The 15,228-nt window shown below is 36.5% G+C and overlaps 1 protein-coding gene and 1 pseudogene across 1 annotated transcript in view; one reads left to right on the forward strand and one right to left on the reverse strand.

Moving 5' to 3' along the window:
* LOC135225285 (ATP-binding cassette sub-family C member 4-like) overlaps positions 1 to 15,228 on the reverse strand; it is a 283,886-nt gene that overhangs the window by 89,691 nt on the left and 178,967 nt on the right. Inside the window, exons 17-19 of the mRNA XM_064264615.1 lie at positions 12,988 to 13,196; positions 764 to 915; positions 239 to 385 (exon numbers count right to left, since the gene is read on the reverse strand). Of these exons, the coding sequence (XP_064120685.1) occupies positions 239 to 385; positions 764 to 915; positions 12,988 to 13,196 (508 nt within the window). The remainder of the gene's footprint in view (positions 1 to 238; positions 386 to 763; positions 916 to 12,987; positions 13,197 to 15,228) is intronic.
* Positions 4,027 to 5,624, forward strand: LOC135225531 (uncharacterized; annotated as a pseudogene).

A 15,228-nucleotide genomic window follows, 5' to 3' on the forward strand; every position in this document is an offset into this window, starting at 1 on the left:
CTCATAATACAACAGTCTTAAAAGGTAATGTTCCTGTCCCAATTCAGGTAAAAAGCTGTTTTAATGAAAACTGAATTTCAAAAATGTAGAAATAAATATGTTAAAATTAAATTAAAAAATAATTTCCAGTTCCAAAACTACTGTAGAGAAAAAAAAGGTAAAAGAACATTGTTTGCATGAGCAGTGGTGCTCAAAAAAAGCTAATACTTAAATCAACTAAAATACATAAAGTACTTACCAACTGGATGTGTATCAAAAAATTTTATAGGCACCCTAATCACAGACTTGAACATACGGTTGTGTAATGTTCGAGATGCCGTCATGCACATGACGAAGAAAAGGATTGTGCGTCCCAGAGACAGGAAGAACAACCCAGCTATCATACCTAAAGTGCAAAAAATGGAGGTTACTCTACTTCTCAGTAACAATATCACTATTCATGACTTGAATTATCATAGTTAAACTATAAAGATACTGGTGTCTGAATTTATATTTCAACTTCAATGCAACATTTTCATGCTAAAAGCAAATAAAAATATTTAAATAAGTGATTAATTATCCCATAATTTAAAAATAATATTGGATTATGCCACTTAAGCACAAATTCTAAAACAAAACTCTGGATTTAATACTCTGCATGTATTATATATCCATCTGACTGCACTATAAAAAAGCCTTATTAAACTTCCATACTTAGGAATTTTATTTCAAATTTTTCCGTTGCAAAGTAGAGATAATTCTTAAAAATGGTGTAAAATCTTACCAGTGTATACATAAACATTGGTCATTGTATCCAAATAACCCTTGGGGATAGGAGCATCTTCATAAGAAAAAGTTGAATCATTACCACTGAAATGAAGTTCTGTCTCATTACCCTTAATCACCAACTGGCCTCGTTTCTGTTCACCATTAGTCCTGTGAAAACAAACTTACAGATACTTGAGTAAGCCAGGGCCCTAAAACTCAGTGTTTGCACATTCAAAACTTCATATTTGCTATTTAATGTGAAAAGTTTCCTTTTTCTACTAGCTGAAGTTTCAAGCAACAGGGCTTAAACAGAGTATTCACATTAACTGCAATTAAATAAAAATAAAGGTTGTATGACAACATTTTTTATGCAAACCCATCAGCAAATAATTAGCCTTATTTGCAGTGTTGAATTTACTCAGACATACATCATTTTATGTCTTGAAGACAAAAGCCGTACAGCTAGAAATGACTGCTCACACATGAATGCATCTCATTTATTGGTAAGTATTAACTAATTTCTCATTCCTACCCATGAAATGATTGTGACAGGAGAAAGAAGGGTTGGGGTGGGTAATTCTTTGTGATTAATGTACATATATGAAAAAATTATTTTTTATAAAAATGGTTTCATGATGTCTATATCATAATTAATGAGGACCACTTCTTAGGCAGGAGGCTGAGAAGTTAATAACTTCAATAAAGGTACACAAAGCAATAAGGGAGCATTTGAGGAAAGTTCATGTCAAGAAACTACTGTCAACAATAATCTCATCTTATGGAATATTGTGAGGTAAAGCCTTGGGAAACACAATAGGTTGTACTTTGTGATACTTCAGCAATACATAGAGCCAATGAACCTTTCACATGTGATGCCATAGCTTATAATCTCATGATATCTTGTTTCATGTGGATGGATGCGACATGAACAACTCCATTCCTAGGTACCTAATTTCTCTCAAGTAGCCCTGTTAGCACAGGTAAGTCTGACACCTCCACAAACCTGCATTTAGGATGATTTTGCACTCAACATTTTCTCTCTCTTGATTTGTGGACAGAAAGAATCTACAGCCATTCTTTTCATAAGTGATGTAAAGCTATCACTAGGCAATGGAGGTGGCTCCATAGATAGGGAGGCAATAATGCTGGGCTTGATAATGGGTAGAGGTAAATTCCAACTACTGGCTGTCTAAACCTTGGCAATTAAGTCATGAGCAAGTGATTTGCCTACCAGAGACGAACCTCCAAAGAAAGTGACAGTCTGACAAAGCAGGTAGCTTGTTCACACAACTCAATGACAAGACAGCTAACAGGAAAGCAGACTTGAGGAAGATGGTGAAGTAATGAACTTAAAACCAACTCACAGGCTACCTAGGTTAGACCTGAAATGATACACAAAGGTGATCATAGAAGCCAGGATTGTCTTAAGAGGATGCCCTAACAAGAGTTCTTGAAAGTCATCTGTGGTCCACATAATACACACACCGTGAATGCAAACACTGACAGCTTTTTCTGAAGGCACAGAATGCTGAAGATGTCTGCTGCCAAAAGGAAAAAAAGACTAAGTGTGGTTTTCCTTGGGTATGTTGTTGTTAAGTCTAGAACACCATAAATAACTGATGAAAAAAGAAATGCCATCAATCCCAGCAAGTTGATGTACCATTTCACTGGTTCTTCTGACCAAATCTCTATCACCCACTGATCATGAATGGATGCTTCCCTGTCATATGCCAATACAACCATATAAAGAGAGGTAGTTTCAAAGCTCTCAGTACAAGAAGACCAGCATCTGTAGGTGCCTGGTGTCATTCCATTACTGGAGAACTAACAGGTATACCGGTAATTTTTTAATCATGATAGGGTGGGCATCTGAGAGAGCCACAGTCAACCAATACCTCCGAAGTTTCAATCACATAGATTCCATCCAGTCTCTCCTTGAGAGACAGGTGCCCTGAGAGAGGATACTACTTCTTGGATGCCATTGATACTTCACGACCACCAAAGGGAGTCAAGATCATGTTACCAAGGTGTTGACCTCAACCTCCAAAATGTTGCTTTTGTGGATGGAAATAAAGTGATTTCCTCCAGGTGCACTGCTGACTTGGGTATTAGCCCAAATTGCATGAAATAACCCATTCTTGCAAAAGTCCAAATGTTATCTTAGTGTAATGATGGAAATCATTCATTTAGCATTTATGACAGTACTCATGGAAATTGGTGGACTGGAAAACCGAATTGGTTTTCATCTTATCAAGATGTTAAGTTAGCCACTCGAAGTTGAGATTGTCTATGATCGAGTGTATGTACGTAAGTACGTAACTGTAACCAAGTGCGCAGTTGCAAAAGCTAAAATCTCTCTGTTCGAGACGAGTACGGCAACGCTGAGGGGAAACTAATGTCTCTCCCCTTATATTCATTTGAAATGACGTATTTCTCCCCTTGTAAAAGGTATGCACTTGTCGTATTTATAATGTATATGTTGCCATAACATTTGGTAGTGTTTCTTTATACTTTTACTTTGATATAACTGCCAATTGCCAAGAATTGTAATGGTACTGTTACGTAAGTTGCACCATGTTGAGTCTGCATGTTGTTGCAATTGTACCATCAATTAAATGTAGGCTAAGATGTGAATTAGTCTTCCATATGTTTATGAAAATGTCAATTCTAGAGTAAATTCCACCCATGTTATGCACATAAAGTTAGGCATGGGTAGCATAGCCTAAAGGCCTAACGAATGCATGCTCTTTGGCACGAGATTGCCATCCTAAATGAACTGTTTGTATTACAGGGAACCAGTATAGGGGTCCTGTGTAAGAACCAGTATAGGGATCGGTGTTGGTTCTAACTGGTATTGAAGGAGTACAGCTAGGAATAAGCTACTTTTACAATGTATCCACCTACTGTTAAGAAGAAATATTATTAAAAAAAACCCGGGAGCCAGCCTTTCCTCAACCCTTATTACAACAATGAAGATTCGACCGTCTCCGACGTCAAGTACCGGTTCCAGCTAAGGATAGGCCAAGAAGTATAGTAGCCTAGGCCTATGAGGTACCTTTATATTAGCCTATGGTTTGAAGTGTTTTGTATAGGCTAGTCTGAGTTAATTGTCCTAAAATGTATGGTAGCCTCCGAATGTCTAAGTCAGGACAATTGACACATCAGTACTGTATACATATGCAGTATAGTAAATACATGAGTCATAAGGATATCACATTAAGAGAGATTTATACTATTACATATGGTGACAGCGGTGAAGGATGTATTATCTGTATAGATAGGTATATCCAACCTCACGTCCTAAAGTTGGTCATGAAACCCTTATTTCTGTACTTATTTTCAGGTATTATAGCCTAACCCTGTGAGTATGCCTATGTCACTCTTGCTTAGGTACTGTTAGCCTATTGTATTGTAGCCTATGTTGATTATTTTACCTGTGTTCCTTGTATAACATAGCCTGCAAAATGGAGGGTGATATAGAGAGAGAAGACTTTTATGATAATTTGTTGTCTGCCATGGACACTCAGGGTTGTCAAATGCAGCAGTTGTGTGATCAGCTTATTGACATAAAAAGGGAAATAGCTAATTTATCAAACTCTACACCTGTCACTTCCACACCATCCAATCCTAACAGGGCTAATAGTTCAGACATTAACCCATTTGTCACATTAGACAGAGCAGACATAACAATGACACCACACAATAACCCAGCTTCACTATTGACACACAATTTATCAAATAATAGTACACAGCCAGTAATACCCAGTAATCCATTTCAGGGAAGTAACACAGTCAATAACCCCTTCGTTCCAGTAGGTAACCTGAATAACCCTATTGATAATCATTCTAAGGGATTTGTATTGAAACCTAAGGATATTTTGATGTTGAAATTGTCAGAATTACAAGGTGTTGGAACTGATAATAGACTTGCTAGATTTTTTAGTCAAGTAGAATTCTGTGTTTCTGCAGATACTGATAGAATCCAAGTAGCACTTACCAGAGTGGAACAAGAAATTGCAACTCTATTAACTGCTGAAATGGTAAAAAGGGGAAATAACATATCTTGGAGTCAGTTTAAGGACATACTGAATCACCACTTTGCTTGTTCAGCCAATATTACGCAGGCTTGGCAGGAAATTGAGATGGAACGTTACAGTATAGACGAAGCCCCTAGAGCATTTGTTAACAGAATGAAATGTAAATTGTCTGCTTTTGAAATGAAATTTCCTAAGGATTCCCTTCCCAAAGCTGACAGTCTTGTGAAAAAGAAACTGTATAGAGGACTTAGCAGTCAACAATCCCAGGAAAAGACTCAAGAATTTTCCTGGATGATAGGATACCCTTAGAGATTCATTGAATTTGTGGAATATGAGTATCATCTAGCTACCATAAGTGGGGATGTTACCCAACGTAAAGTTTTTCCTGTTAATAATTGCAATTCCCAACCACAGCCTGTAGTAAATAGTAATGCAAATACAACCACAGAATTGCAAGATCTGAAGAAGCAAATTAGTGATTTGTCTAACAAATTAAAGAAGTTTAGTAGGAATAAAGAAAACAATCAGTACTGTGCTTACTGTAGGTCAGAGATCACAAACTTTCTGAATGTCCACGTAACCCTCCAAAAGGTGTTTGTTTTGATTGTCACAAACCAAATTGTAAAAGAGGTTCAGCAAAATGTCCAGGGCAGGTTAAGAATGAATGACTAAGCCCAAGTGTCAGGTCTCCTTCTATCAATTTGATGATTAACAATGTAATGTGTTGTGCCTTAATTGATACGGGTAGTGAAGTATGTATAGCACAGAAGAAACTCATAGAAACTTTAGGTTTACAGTGTAATCAAATGAGAAATATACCACAATTACTGGAGTTACTCAACATGTTCTCCCTGTTCTTGGTACAGTGTATTTGGATGTTCACATTGGTTCCAGGGTGGTTACCCATTTGTTTTTCTGTTGTGCCTGATGGTTATCTGGACACAGACTTATTGTTAGGAGCCGATTTGATTAGGTCTGCACCAATGACATGGGATGATGCACATAAAATTATTATTTGGGATAGACACATTTATCCAGTAAGGTATCTGAAACCTAGACCATCTAATAAAAGGGTCAGGCAGATTAAAGTACTTCAACCTAATGTTCCTCATAAAGCTCAGGTTAGACTTAAAAGGAAACTTATTCTACCTCAGTATATAGCTGGTATTTATCCTTGACCTGTAGATGAACCTCCTAACACATTGTTAGAATTTGTACCTGAAGTTAAGGAGTGTCAAACTCAGTCTGCACTATGCCTTAAGGTTAATGATGCTCAGGAAGTGTTTTTGCCACTTGTCAATAATACTAAAGCCAGGATGACAATGAAGGTTGGAACTCTATTAGGGTATTATAGGATAATCAGTGAGAAGACATTGATCAGCCAGTTCCAAAATGCAGGAAAACTAGAATTCAGAATGATTTAGTTCCTCCTAGTATTAATGTTAATATCAAGTCAGGAAATACTAGAGAAGAAAAGCTTAAGTATTTGCTTTCTCAGCAAGATAATTCCCATCTTACTGCTGATCAACAAGCAGAATTAAGTGACATGTTGGTTGCTAATATTCAGTGTTCATCCTTGAAGAAAAAGAATTGGGAAAGTTCAAAGATGTACAAGCTCATATTGCTGTAAGTGATCCTCAGCCAGTTAGGTCTCCCATATATCGATACCCTGAAAAGCCAAAACCCTTATTGACACCATGTTAGAAGATATGGAAGAAAGAGGAATAATAGAACCCTCCAGTGCTGCATGGCTTAGCCCTATTGTACTTGTTAGGAAACCAGATCATACTCAGAGAATGTGCCTTGATTACCGTAAAGTCAACACACACCTTCAGGTTGATATTCACCCTTTACCTAGGTTAGAAGAAATGGTAGAAACAGCTGCAGGAAAACCATTACTATGCCTCCTTAGATATGAAAGATGCATACTATCAAGTGGAATTAGATGGAGAGTAGAGATTTAACAACTTTTAGTGATGGAGTTTCACTGTATAGGTTCAAACGCCTTCCTTTTGGATTAAGTTGCAGTCCAGCTATATTTTCACGTATCATGTCTAATATCTTGGCTCCTCTTATTAAGGAAGGGTGGGTTAAGAATTACTTAGATGATATTGTGGTTTGGGCTCCCAGTTTTCCAATCTTGTTGAAAAGATTAGACCAACTATTCAAACTTTTCAGTGAAAGAGGAGTGAAGTTAAATCTAAAGAAATGTCAGACAGGCCAAAGGAAATCAAATTCTTAGGTCACATAATTTCCAAGGATGGTTGTAGACCATCTCCAGACAATATCAGTGCCATCCAAGAAATGAAACCCCCTAATAATGTCAAGGAAACTAGGAGATTTCTAGGAATGTGTGGGTTTTACAGAAAACACATTAAGGATTATGCTAAAATTGCTGTTCCCCTGACTAATCTCTTAAAAGAGAAAGAACCCTTTTTGTGGACAAAAGATTGTCAATCCAGCTTTGAACAGATGAAACTAGCATTAATCAACTGCTCCAAGTGCTAGTAAAGGCTCAGATGACCAAACCCTTTGAATTATTCACTGATGCTAGTTTAGATCATGTAGGTGCTGCTTTGATGCAGAGAGACAAGATGGTCAGTTAAAACCCATTGGATATTTCTCTAAGAAGCTGAAGCCAGTTGAACAGCGGTACAGTACCACTGGCGAAGAAGCACTTGCTATTGTCTTAGCTTGTCGTAGATTCCATCATTTTCTGTGGGGTGTTCCATTTACCATTCACACAGATCATCAGCCTCTAGTTTCAGTGTTCAAGAGAAAAACAAAGTCACCTAGAATGAGCAGATGGGTAATTGAGATGCAGGATTACCGTTTCAAGGTAGAATATAGGCCAGGTTAAAGATAACCAGGTGGCAGATCAGCTAAGTAGACCAGTCAGAGCAGTCTTTCATCAGAGTAGGGACAATTATCTTAGTCTGAGTAAAGATGAGTTCAAAGAAAAGCAGTTAGAGGAACCAAGGTGGGCGGAACTAATAACTTTCCTAGAAGGTGGTAAATTTACCGCGCAAAGGGTTTCCAAGAGCTTTGATTAATCAATTCATGTTGTATGAAGGATTGTTATATCTCAGTGCAGATAAAGTTGATAATTCAATTCAATTGAAATTAGTAGTTCCTAAGGACTTAACAAAGGCAGCTTTGAAGCTAGGTCATGAAGCAATGTCAGGTCACCTAGGTATACGCAAAAAATTGATGCTATTGAAAACTTGTTCTATTGGCCTTCATTGCGTACAGATGTTACTAAATATATAAGTGAATGTGTTATGTGTCAAAAACATAAAGCCAGTAGTTCTTTACAACAACAGTTCCAAGAATTGCCTCCTGTAACTAAGCCTTTAGAGCGAATCAGTCTTGATTTAACTGATATGCTATCTGGTGCAAATGGTTATAGATATGCTTTGACTGTAATTGATCATTACAGCCGATATGTTAAGTTCTATCCTTTGCGAAGTAAGTCTGCAGAGGAAGTAAGCAAAAACTTCTTGGTCTATTTGAATGACTTTGGTGTACCTTTGACAGTCATTCTTGATAATGGTGCTGAATTCACCTCAAACCAGTTTAGACAATTATGCCAGGAACATAAGATAAATGCTGGTTATATTACCCCATATCATCCACAAGGAAACAGTGTAAGTGAGAGAATGCATAGAACTATGAAAACAGTACTAAATGTAATGTGTAAAGGACATCCTTATCAGTGGCCTAAATACTTAGGTGAAACACAGCGTGTGCTAAATTCTGCTGTACATACCACTCTTGGTGAACAACCTCACTATGTATTTTTCTCTCGTAGAGCTCCTAGACAAGTGACTAGTGTGTTGCCCACAATTACGGATGATGTAGAAGACACTGCCATTGCAAAGGCTCATGAAATAATTCAGAAAACTCAGAGAGATGGCCAGTAAGTATCGTGCAATAGCTAACCAAAAGAGGAAAAATGAGAAAGTGGATGAAAACTCTCTTGTTTGGGTTAAAAATGAAAATGTAATTCCTAGCACTAGTAAGAAACTAAACCCCAGATGGTGCGGTCCATATGTAGTAACCAAAGTGTTTAGGGATGGTGCTAAATATGAGTTAAGAAACATGTTTGACCAAACCATCATTGAACGTGCTGCTGACAAAGTGAAACCCTTTATAGGACAAGAACAGTGGTTAGTAAACATGCAGGAAATGGATGATATAACTCCTGATGTAGTGAATGAAAGAGTACAAACCAGAGGTGCTAATAATATTGTTCCTCCCTCTAGGTTAATAGAAGAACTGTGAGATCATTGTAATTTTTGTACTGTATTTTTGTATTTTCTGTGAAGAATGTTTTTTGTATTTGCATGCTTTGGAAGAGTTCACACCTATATAACCATTATGTCCATTTCCAAGTATATATTCTTGTATGTATATGTTATCTTCATAGATTATGGATCTGATGATGACACCACCTGTTTTGTGTACAGTGAACTTATACTCATTGAGTTTTGTTTGAACTTAGTTGAGTTTTGTATGAAGAGCTACCCGTCCAAAAGCTTTACAGACTCTGGTTGAGTTGCTCAAGTTATGTGACTGATGTGTAAGTTAGTCATTAAGAGGTATATTATCTTCAAAGGAAAGTTTTCCTGCTCTTGGTTATTGAGTGAATGAACCTGAATGTTGGTGTAAACGATTGTTTGTGAGAAAAATAACCATAAGTGATTATACCCCTAATGAGGAGTGACTAGATCTTAACCGAATTTAAGATCACTCTTACATAAGTGTTTAACTTGGTAAAGTTATTAGGATGGTTAGGTAGAAACGCGCCTTAAGGGTGGCGTCCCACAACTTGCTCTGTACGTCTGTTAGCAGACCTTAATGATTCCAAAGTCCAGTTTATAACCTGGTTGAGAGATAAGCAGTCATGTCTCTGGTTGAGAGATAGAAAGTATTTACTGTGTGCAGGACCTGTATTGTTGTTGTCAGATTTATTATCTACCCAAATATTATAATTAAGGGATTGGTTGTCCTTGATAAATGAAAACCAATTTCCGTAGGGGTAAAGTGATGTAATGATGGAAATCATTCATTTAGCATTTATGACAGTACTCATGGAAATTGGTGGACTGGAAAACCGAATTGGTTTTCATCTTATCAAGATGTTAAGTTAGCCACTCGAAGTTGAGATTGTCTATGATCGAGTGTATGTACGTAAGTACGTAACTGTAACCAAGTGCGCAGTTGCAAAAGCTAAAATCTCTCTGTTCGAGACGAGTACGGCAACGCTGAGGGGAAACGAATGTCTCTCCCCTTATATTCATTTGAAATGACGTATTTCTCCCTTGTAAAAGGTATGCACTTGTCGTAGTTTATAATGTATATGTTGCCATAACATTTGGTAGTGTTTCTTTATACTTTTACTTTGATATAACTGCCAATTGCCAAGAATTGTAATGGTACTGTTACGTAAGTTGCACCATGTTGAGTCTGCATGTTGTTGCAATTGTACCATCAATTAAATGTAGGCTAAGATGTGAATTAGTCTTCCATATGTTTATGAAAATGTCAATTCTAGAGTAAATTCCACCCATGTTATGCATATAAAGTCAGGCTAACTGTGATGTGTAACAGTAAAGTTAGGCATGGGTAGCATAGCCTAAAGGCCTAACGAATGCATGCTCTTTGGCACGAGATTGCCATCCTAAATGAACTGTTTGTATTACAGGGAACCAGTATAGGGGTCCTGTGTAAGAACCAGTATAGGGATCGGTGTTGGTTTCTAACTGGTATTGAAGGAGTACAGCTAGGAATAAGCTACTTTTACAATGTATCCACCTACTGTTAAGAAGAAATATTATTAAAAAAAACCCAAAACCCGGGAGCCAGCCTTTCCCTCAACCCTTATTACAACAATGAAGATTCGACGTCTCCGACGTCAAGTACCGGTTCCAGCTAAGGATAGGCCAAGAAGTATAGTAGCCCTAGGCCTATGAGGTACCTTTATATTAGCCTATGGTTTGAAGTGTTTTTGTATAGGCTAGTCTGAGTTAATTGTCCTAAAATGTATGGTAGCCTCCGAATGTCTAAGTCAGGACAATTGACACATCAGTACTGTATACATATGCAGTATAGTAAATACATGAGTCATAAGGATATCACATTAAGAGAGATTTATACTATTACATTAGAACTAATCAGTCATCCTGAGAAATCTGCAACCTGAAGCTGGATGAGTGAATCCAGGTTTCTGCTATAGTGAACACATGGTTTGAAACCTGTGGAGTAATTGCGGGGCAAAAATCACATGAAATAGTACCTTTGCTGCTTCCTCTACTACTTCAGTAGAACATTCCTTGTGAACAAAGTACCAAGACCATTCTAAATGAGCCTTCTTCGGGGGTGACTGAGGCCGCAGAAAAGGACACCAGGGCAGTATGTGCAAGGACAACTGAAGAAGCAAGCAATTCAGGAGCTGCATGTGTATGAACAGATGAAGCAGCAGTTTCCACAACAACAGGCAATACAAAACCTGTATATGCATAAAGAAGTTAAGAAGCAGCTACCAGAACAGCAAAAGCAACTGGCAGTCCAAGAATTGCATGTGCAGGGAAAAAAGAAGCATCAAGTTGCTATACAAGAAAGCTCTTCAACAATTCCAGGATCTGTATGTACAGAAAGAGGTGGAACAGAAAATTAACAAAAAGCTAACAGAAAAGCCACAATAGGTGAAATAGCAGCTAAAAGAACAGCAGGCAGCCCAGGAACTAAAATGTGGGTAAAGATAAAGCAGCACCTGATGGAATAGCAGATAATTATTATTATTACTATAAAGGATTAGTTTATTCAGACCTCTGAGCCTAATAAAGGCTCTTCTTGGGCTGGTTTTCAGGAATTAATCCTGAAAAGAAAGATTTTATTTATGAAACTAATTTAATTTAGGAACGTGATGATACTATAAAATCAGAAATCTTTGGGTTTCAAAAATAATGCTTCCTTGATGGTTCCAAACTGGACAACCACCACTTAATAAGTGATGGACGTCATTGGTATTTGGCACATATTACATTTCATTGGGTTTGAATATGGACTTGACATCAAATGACCATGTGAAAATCTACTATGGCCCACATGTAGTCCCATTAATACAACTTCTTTAGCTCTTTCTTTTTGAGACGATGACATCCATGAACTAACTTCACTTTTTATATTTCTCAGTTTGTTTGTAGTTGGCACTGATGTCCAATCTGTTTGCCAGTCTTGCAATACTACTACGTCATATCATACTTAGGCATGATTTACCAGGAATAAAATAAGAGATTTGTCTATTTGAATGAACTTACAAATAATTTTTGTGCTCCTCAGTACTGAGCCCTTGCTGCACTGAGATTAACTCTAAGCTCTTCCAACAGAATCTTTACAAATACGTATCATTTTAGTTCATCAAAGCACTGAGCAGTGTGCAGACATCATGGACTAGTGTGTTCCCTGCAGCAGTGACGCTGCAGTCGCCTGAGAGAATAATTCGGTAATTCCTTTGTCTACGAAGCACTCAGCTAAGCAATATACAGGTAAGCTTAAGATATATAAGAGCTTTGGCCATTGTATGGGAACTTTTGTTACTTCCCAGCATTGTCTAACAAATTCAAGACATGACAAATTTTATAATAATTTTTATTTATTGAAATATATATGTACTGGGATCTTCATAAAATAGTTATTTGTAGTTTCATACTTTTGTCCTTTGTTCATTACTTGTAATCACACTCAAAGTTTGTTTACAGCAAACTGGTGGGACAATCCACTTAACATGACCCTCCTCCTTTTATTTTTATTTGTGTATGTATATTACTAAATCATTTTGTATATTTACAAGTTACCCTTGATTTTGGATCTACTAGTCAGTTTCATAAATTTTCCAATAATGCTATTAAGTTTTGTTTATTGCAGATTCATTTGTGTTAGAGCTGAATAAATCTTGGGTAGCAGCAACCAAACCTTTCACTGTCATAACACTAATTCATACTATATTCATACAATATGTTAATTATAAATTTATACAATATAATAATTCATACTATATGAAAATGATAAAACTGATAATCTAAAGAAACACTACATTTCTTCTGAAGTTATGTGGTTACAATATCTGTACAATACAGAGCAATAGCTCATAAAGTTCTGTTCAGTTATGAAAAAAGACAGTACAGTATAATAGACTAACCAATATGAGAGCCAATAATCTGTTCCAGAGAAGAGAACCTGTGTAGTCACATTCAAAATAAACAAGATGATGATTAAACACCAGCTTCCTCCAGCACGGCAATACTTCACATAAACCTCCCCTTTAACAGACCCTTTGGATCGAACCTCTGAGTCAGGCTGTTCTCTCTCTGGTTGCTCATTATTTGCATTGTCATCAGTGTCACTCAACTGAAAATAATAAAATTTTCATTTAACAATAGCTTGAAAGTGCCAACTAACTCATTTTTCAATAATTCAAGCAAATAAAGGACAAAAACTGTATCTACCATCCAATAATTACTTAATACCAAAAGATTTTGAAGAATAGAGAATTATTAACATTGGAATATTACCACAGAAAACTTGTTACTAAAATTCATTAACTTCGAATTATAGCAGGAAGGCCAATGTTAAAAATAACATGAGTTTGAAAATTGAAGATTAAGTGCTTGAAGGAAAGTTTTCAAATGCTTTGTAACTTTAAATGAAAAGTGCTTATATAAATTCAACCAATACACTACATTTCTTTAACAATAACTCTCCTTATACCAGTCTAAGAATCAAATTTCAGTCGCTACAGCATATGAAACTGTGTGCACATATAAAAATTAACCAACCCAACTCAACATGAATACATATAGCAAAGAATATTTTTGTGCATCATATCGAAGTGTATAACTCAATCAAAGAAATGTGCCTGTCATTCAACCACAAGAGCTCAAGAGGCCAAAATTGAAACTTACAACACAACCAAGGCATGTGAAAAATCTGATTTTGGAATAGTATTTATGAACTGGCTTATTTTGCTTTTAAACCATATGAGATTCTCATGTCATATGACATTATCCTAAGAGTTGTACAAGTCCTTCTTACGTCAGCATTATATAATGAAAATAAATTTACCCAGCAACTAATAAATAAAATTATCAGTAAGCTCGTTGACAATAATTAGAAACGAGTGTGCTTCACCACAATTACATTTTGGACCCCTAAGGAATGTAAAACAGTTAAACCGAGGACACATTTCCTACACATTATATTCGTTGAGTACCTCATAACATATAACATTAGGTATAAATACTGCATACCTAATACTTTATCCTGCTTCTGAACTGAGGAGCCATTGATGCCTAGAATTTTGGTATTCATCCTCCCTTACTCTGTTAAGGGGGCCGGCCGGCTAATGCCGTTTTTTAACGACAGGACTTTGACATTCATACCACTTAATAAGGTGACTTGGGACATCTCCAAACGGCATATGATTTTCGCCTCTGACCTTCGGTTTTGTGTCGCCAGGGCGATTTATCCCGAAAATAGCCACTTTTCAAATTCTATCTCCTCCCTTGATATTTAATATTAAGACCTGGGATTACTACCATATATAGACCTGATGTAGACCTCCAATCGAATGGAGAGTTTTTTTTTTTTAAGTCATTTTTTTGCTAGATATGAATTTTTCAATATGGTAAAAAAATAAACTCTATAAATCACGAGAAAAAAATGTATAAAAAGAAGACGAAACAAAAATTGGAAAAAAGGGCTCTATTTGATTGTTCTATAATGTCTTTCTGAGTTATATACCAAATTCCAATGTTATAGCTTTAAAACTAAGTGAGGAGATAGACTTTGAAGGTCAATAAGTATAGTTTTGAGATACGGGCGTTCAAAGTTTTCCTTCGTATTTCTATAAAGACAATGTTAATAAATAATGATTATTATGAATGTATATTTCTTTTTTGTGTATTAATAAACCAAAACTATTTTATTTATCATAATTTAATCATAAATGATGATCCCTTTGCTCATATATCGTAGCCTGGGGCACTGCTTGAGGCAAGATGGGGCACTCCTTCCTACGTAACCCCCTCTCTCCCCTTCACTAACTCGGCTTATTACAGCGAATTTTCTTCTTCTGTATGTTAGCGAGATGTTTTCCTTGTATTTTCCTCTTTGGCATGATGACATTCTTGCCGAAACAAAGATAAACAAACATAAATGCAAGAGAATGTCAGAGGTGAAACTCGAAGATGTACTCTCTTTTACAAAGACAATTTAATAAATCATGATTATTATGAATTTCATAGTCCATTTTGGGTATTAAAAAACCAAAAACTATGTTATTTATCTTAAATGAAGATCTCTTTGCTCAAAGATCGTAGCCATGGGCATAGTATGACGTGTGCTGTCAGGCAAGAAGGGGGCGTTACTAAGCAACCCTCCC

The sequence above is a fragment of the Macrobrachium nipponense genome, chromosome 13 (assembly GCF_015104395.2).
Source record: "Macrobrachium nipponense isolate FS-2020 chromosome 13, ASM1510439v2, whole genome shotgun sequence".
In the NCBI taxonomy this organism is placed as follows: Eukaryota; Metazoa; Arthropoda; class Malacostraca; order Decapoda; family Palaemonidae; genus Macrobrachium; species Macrobrachium nipponense.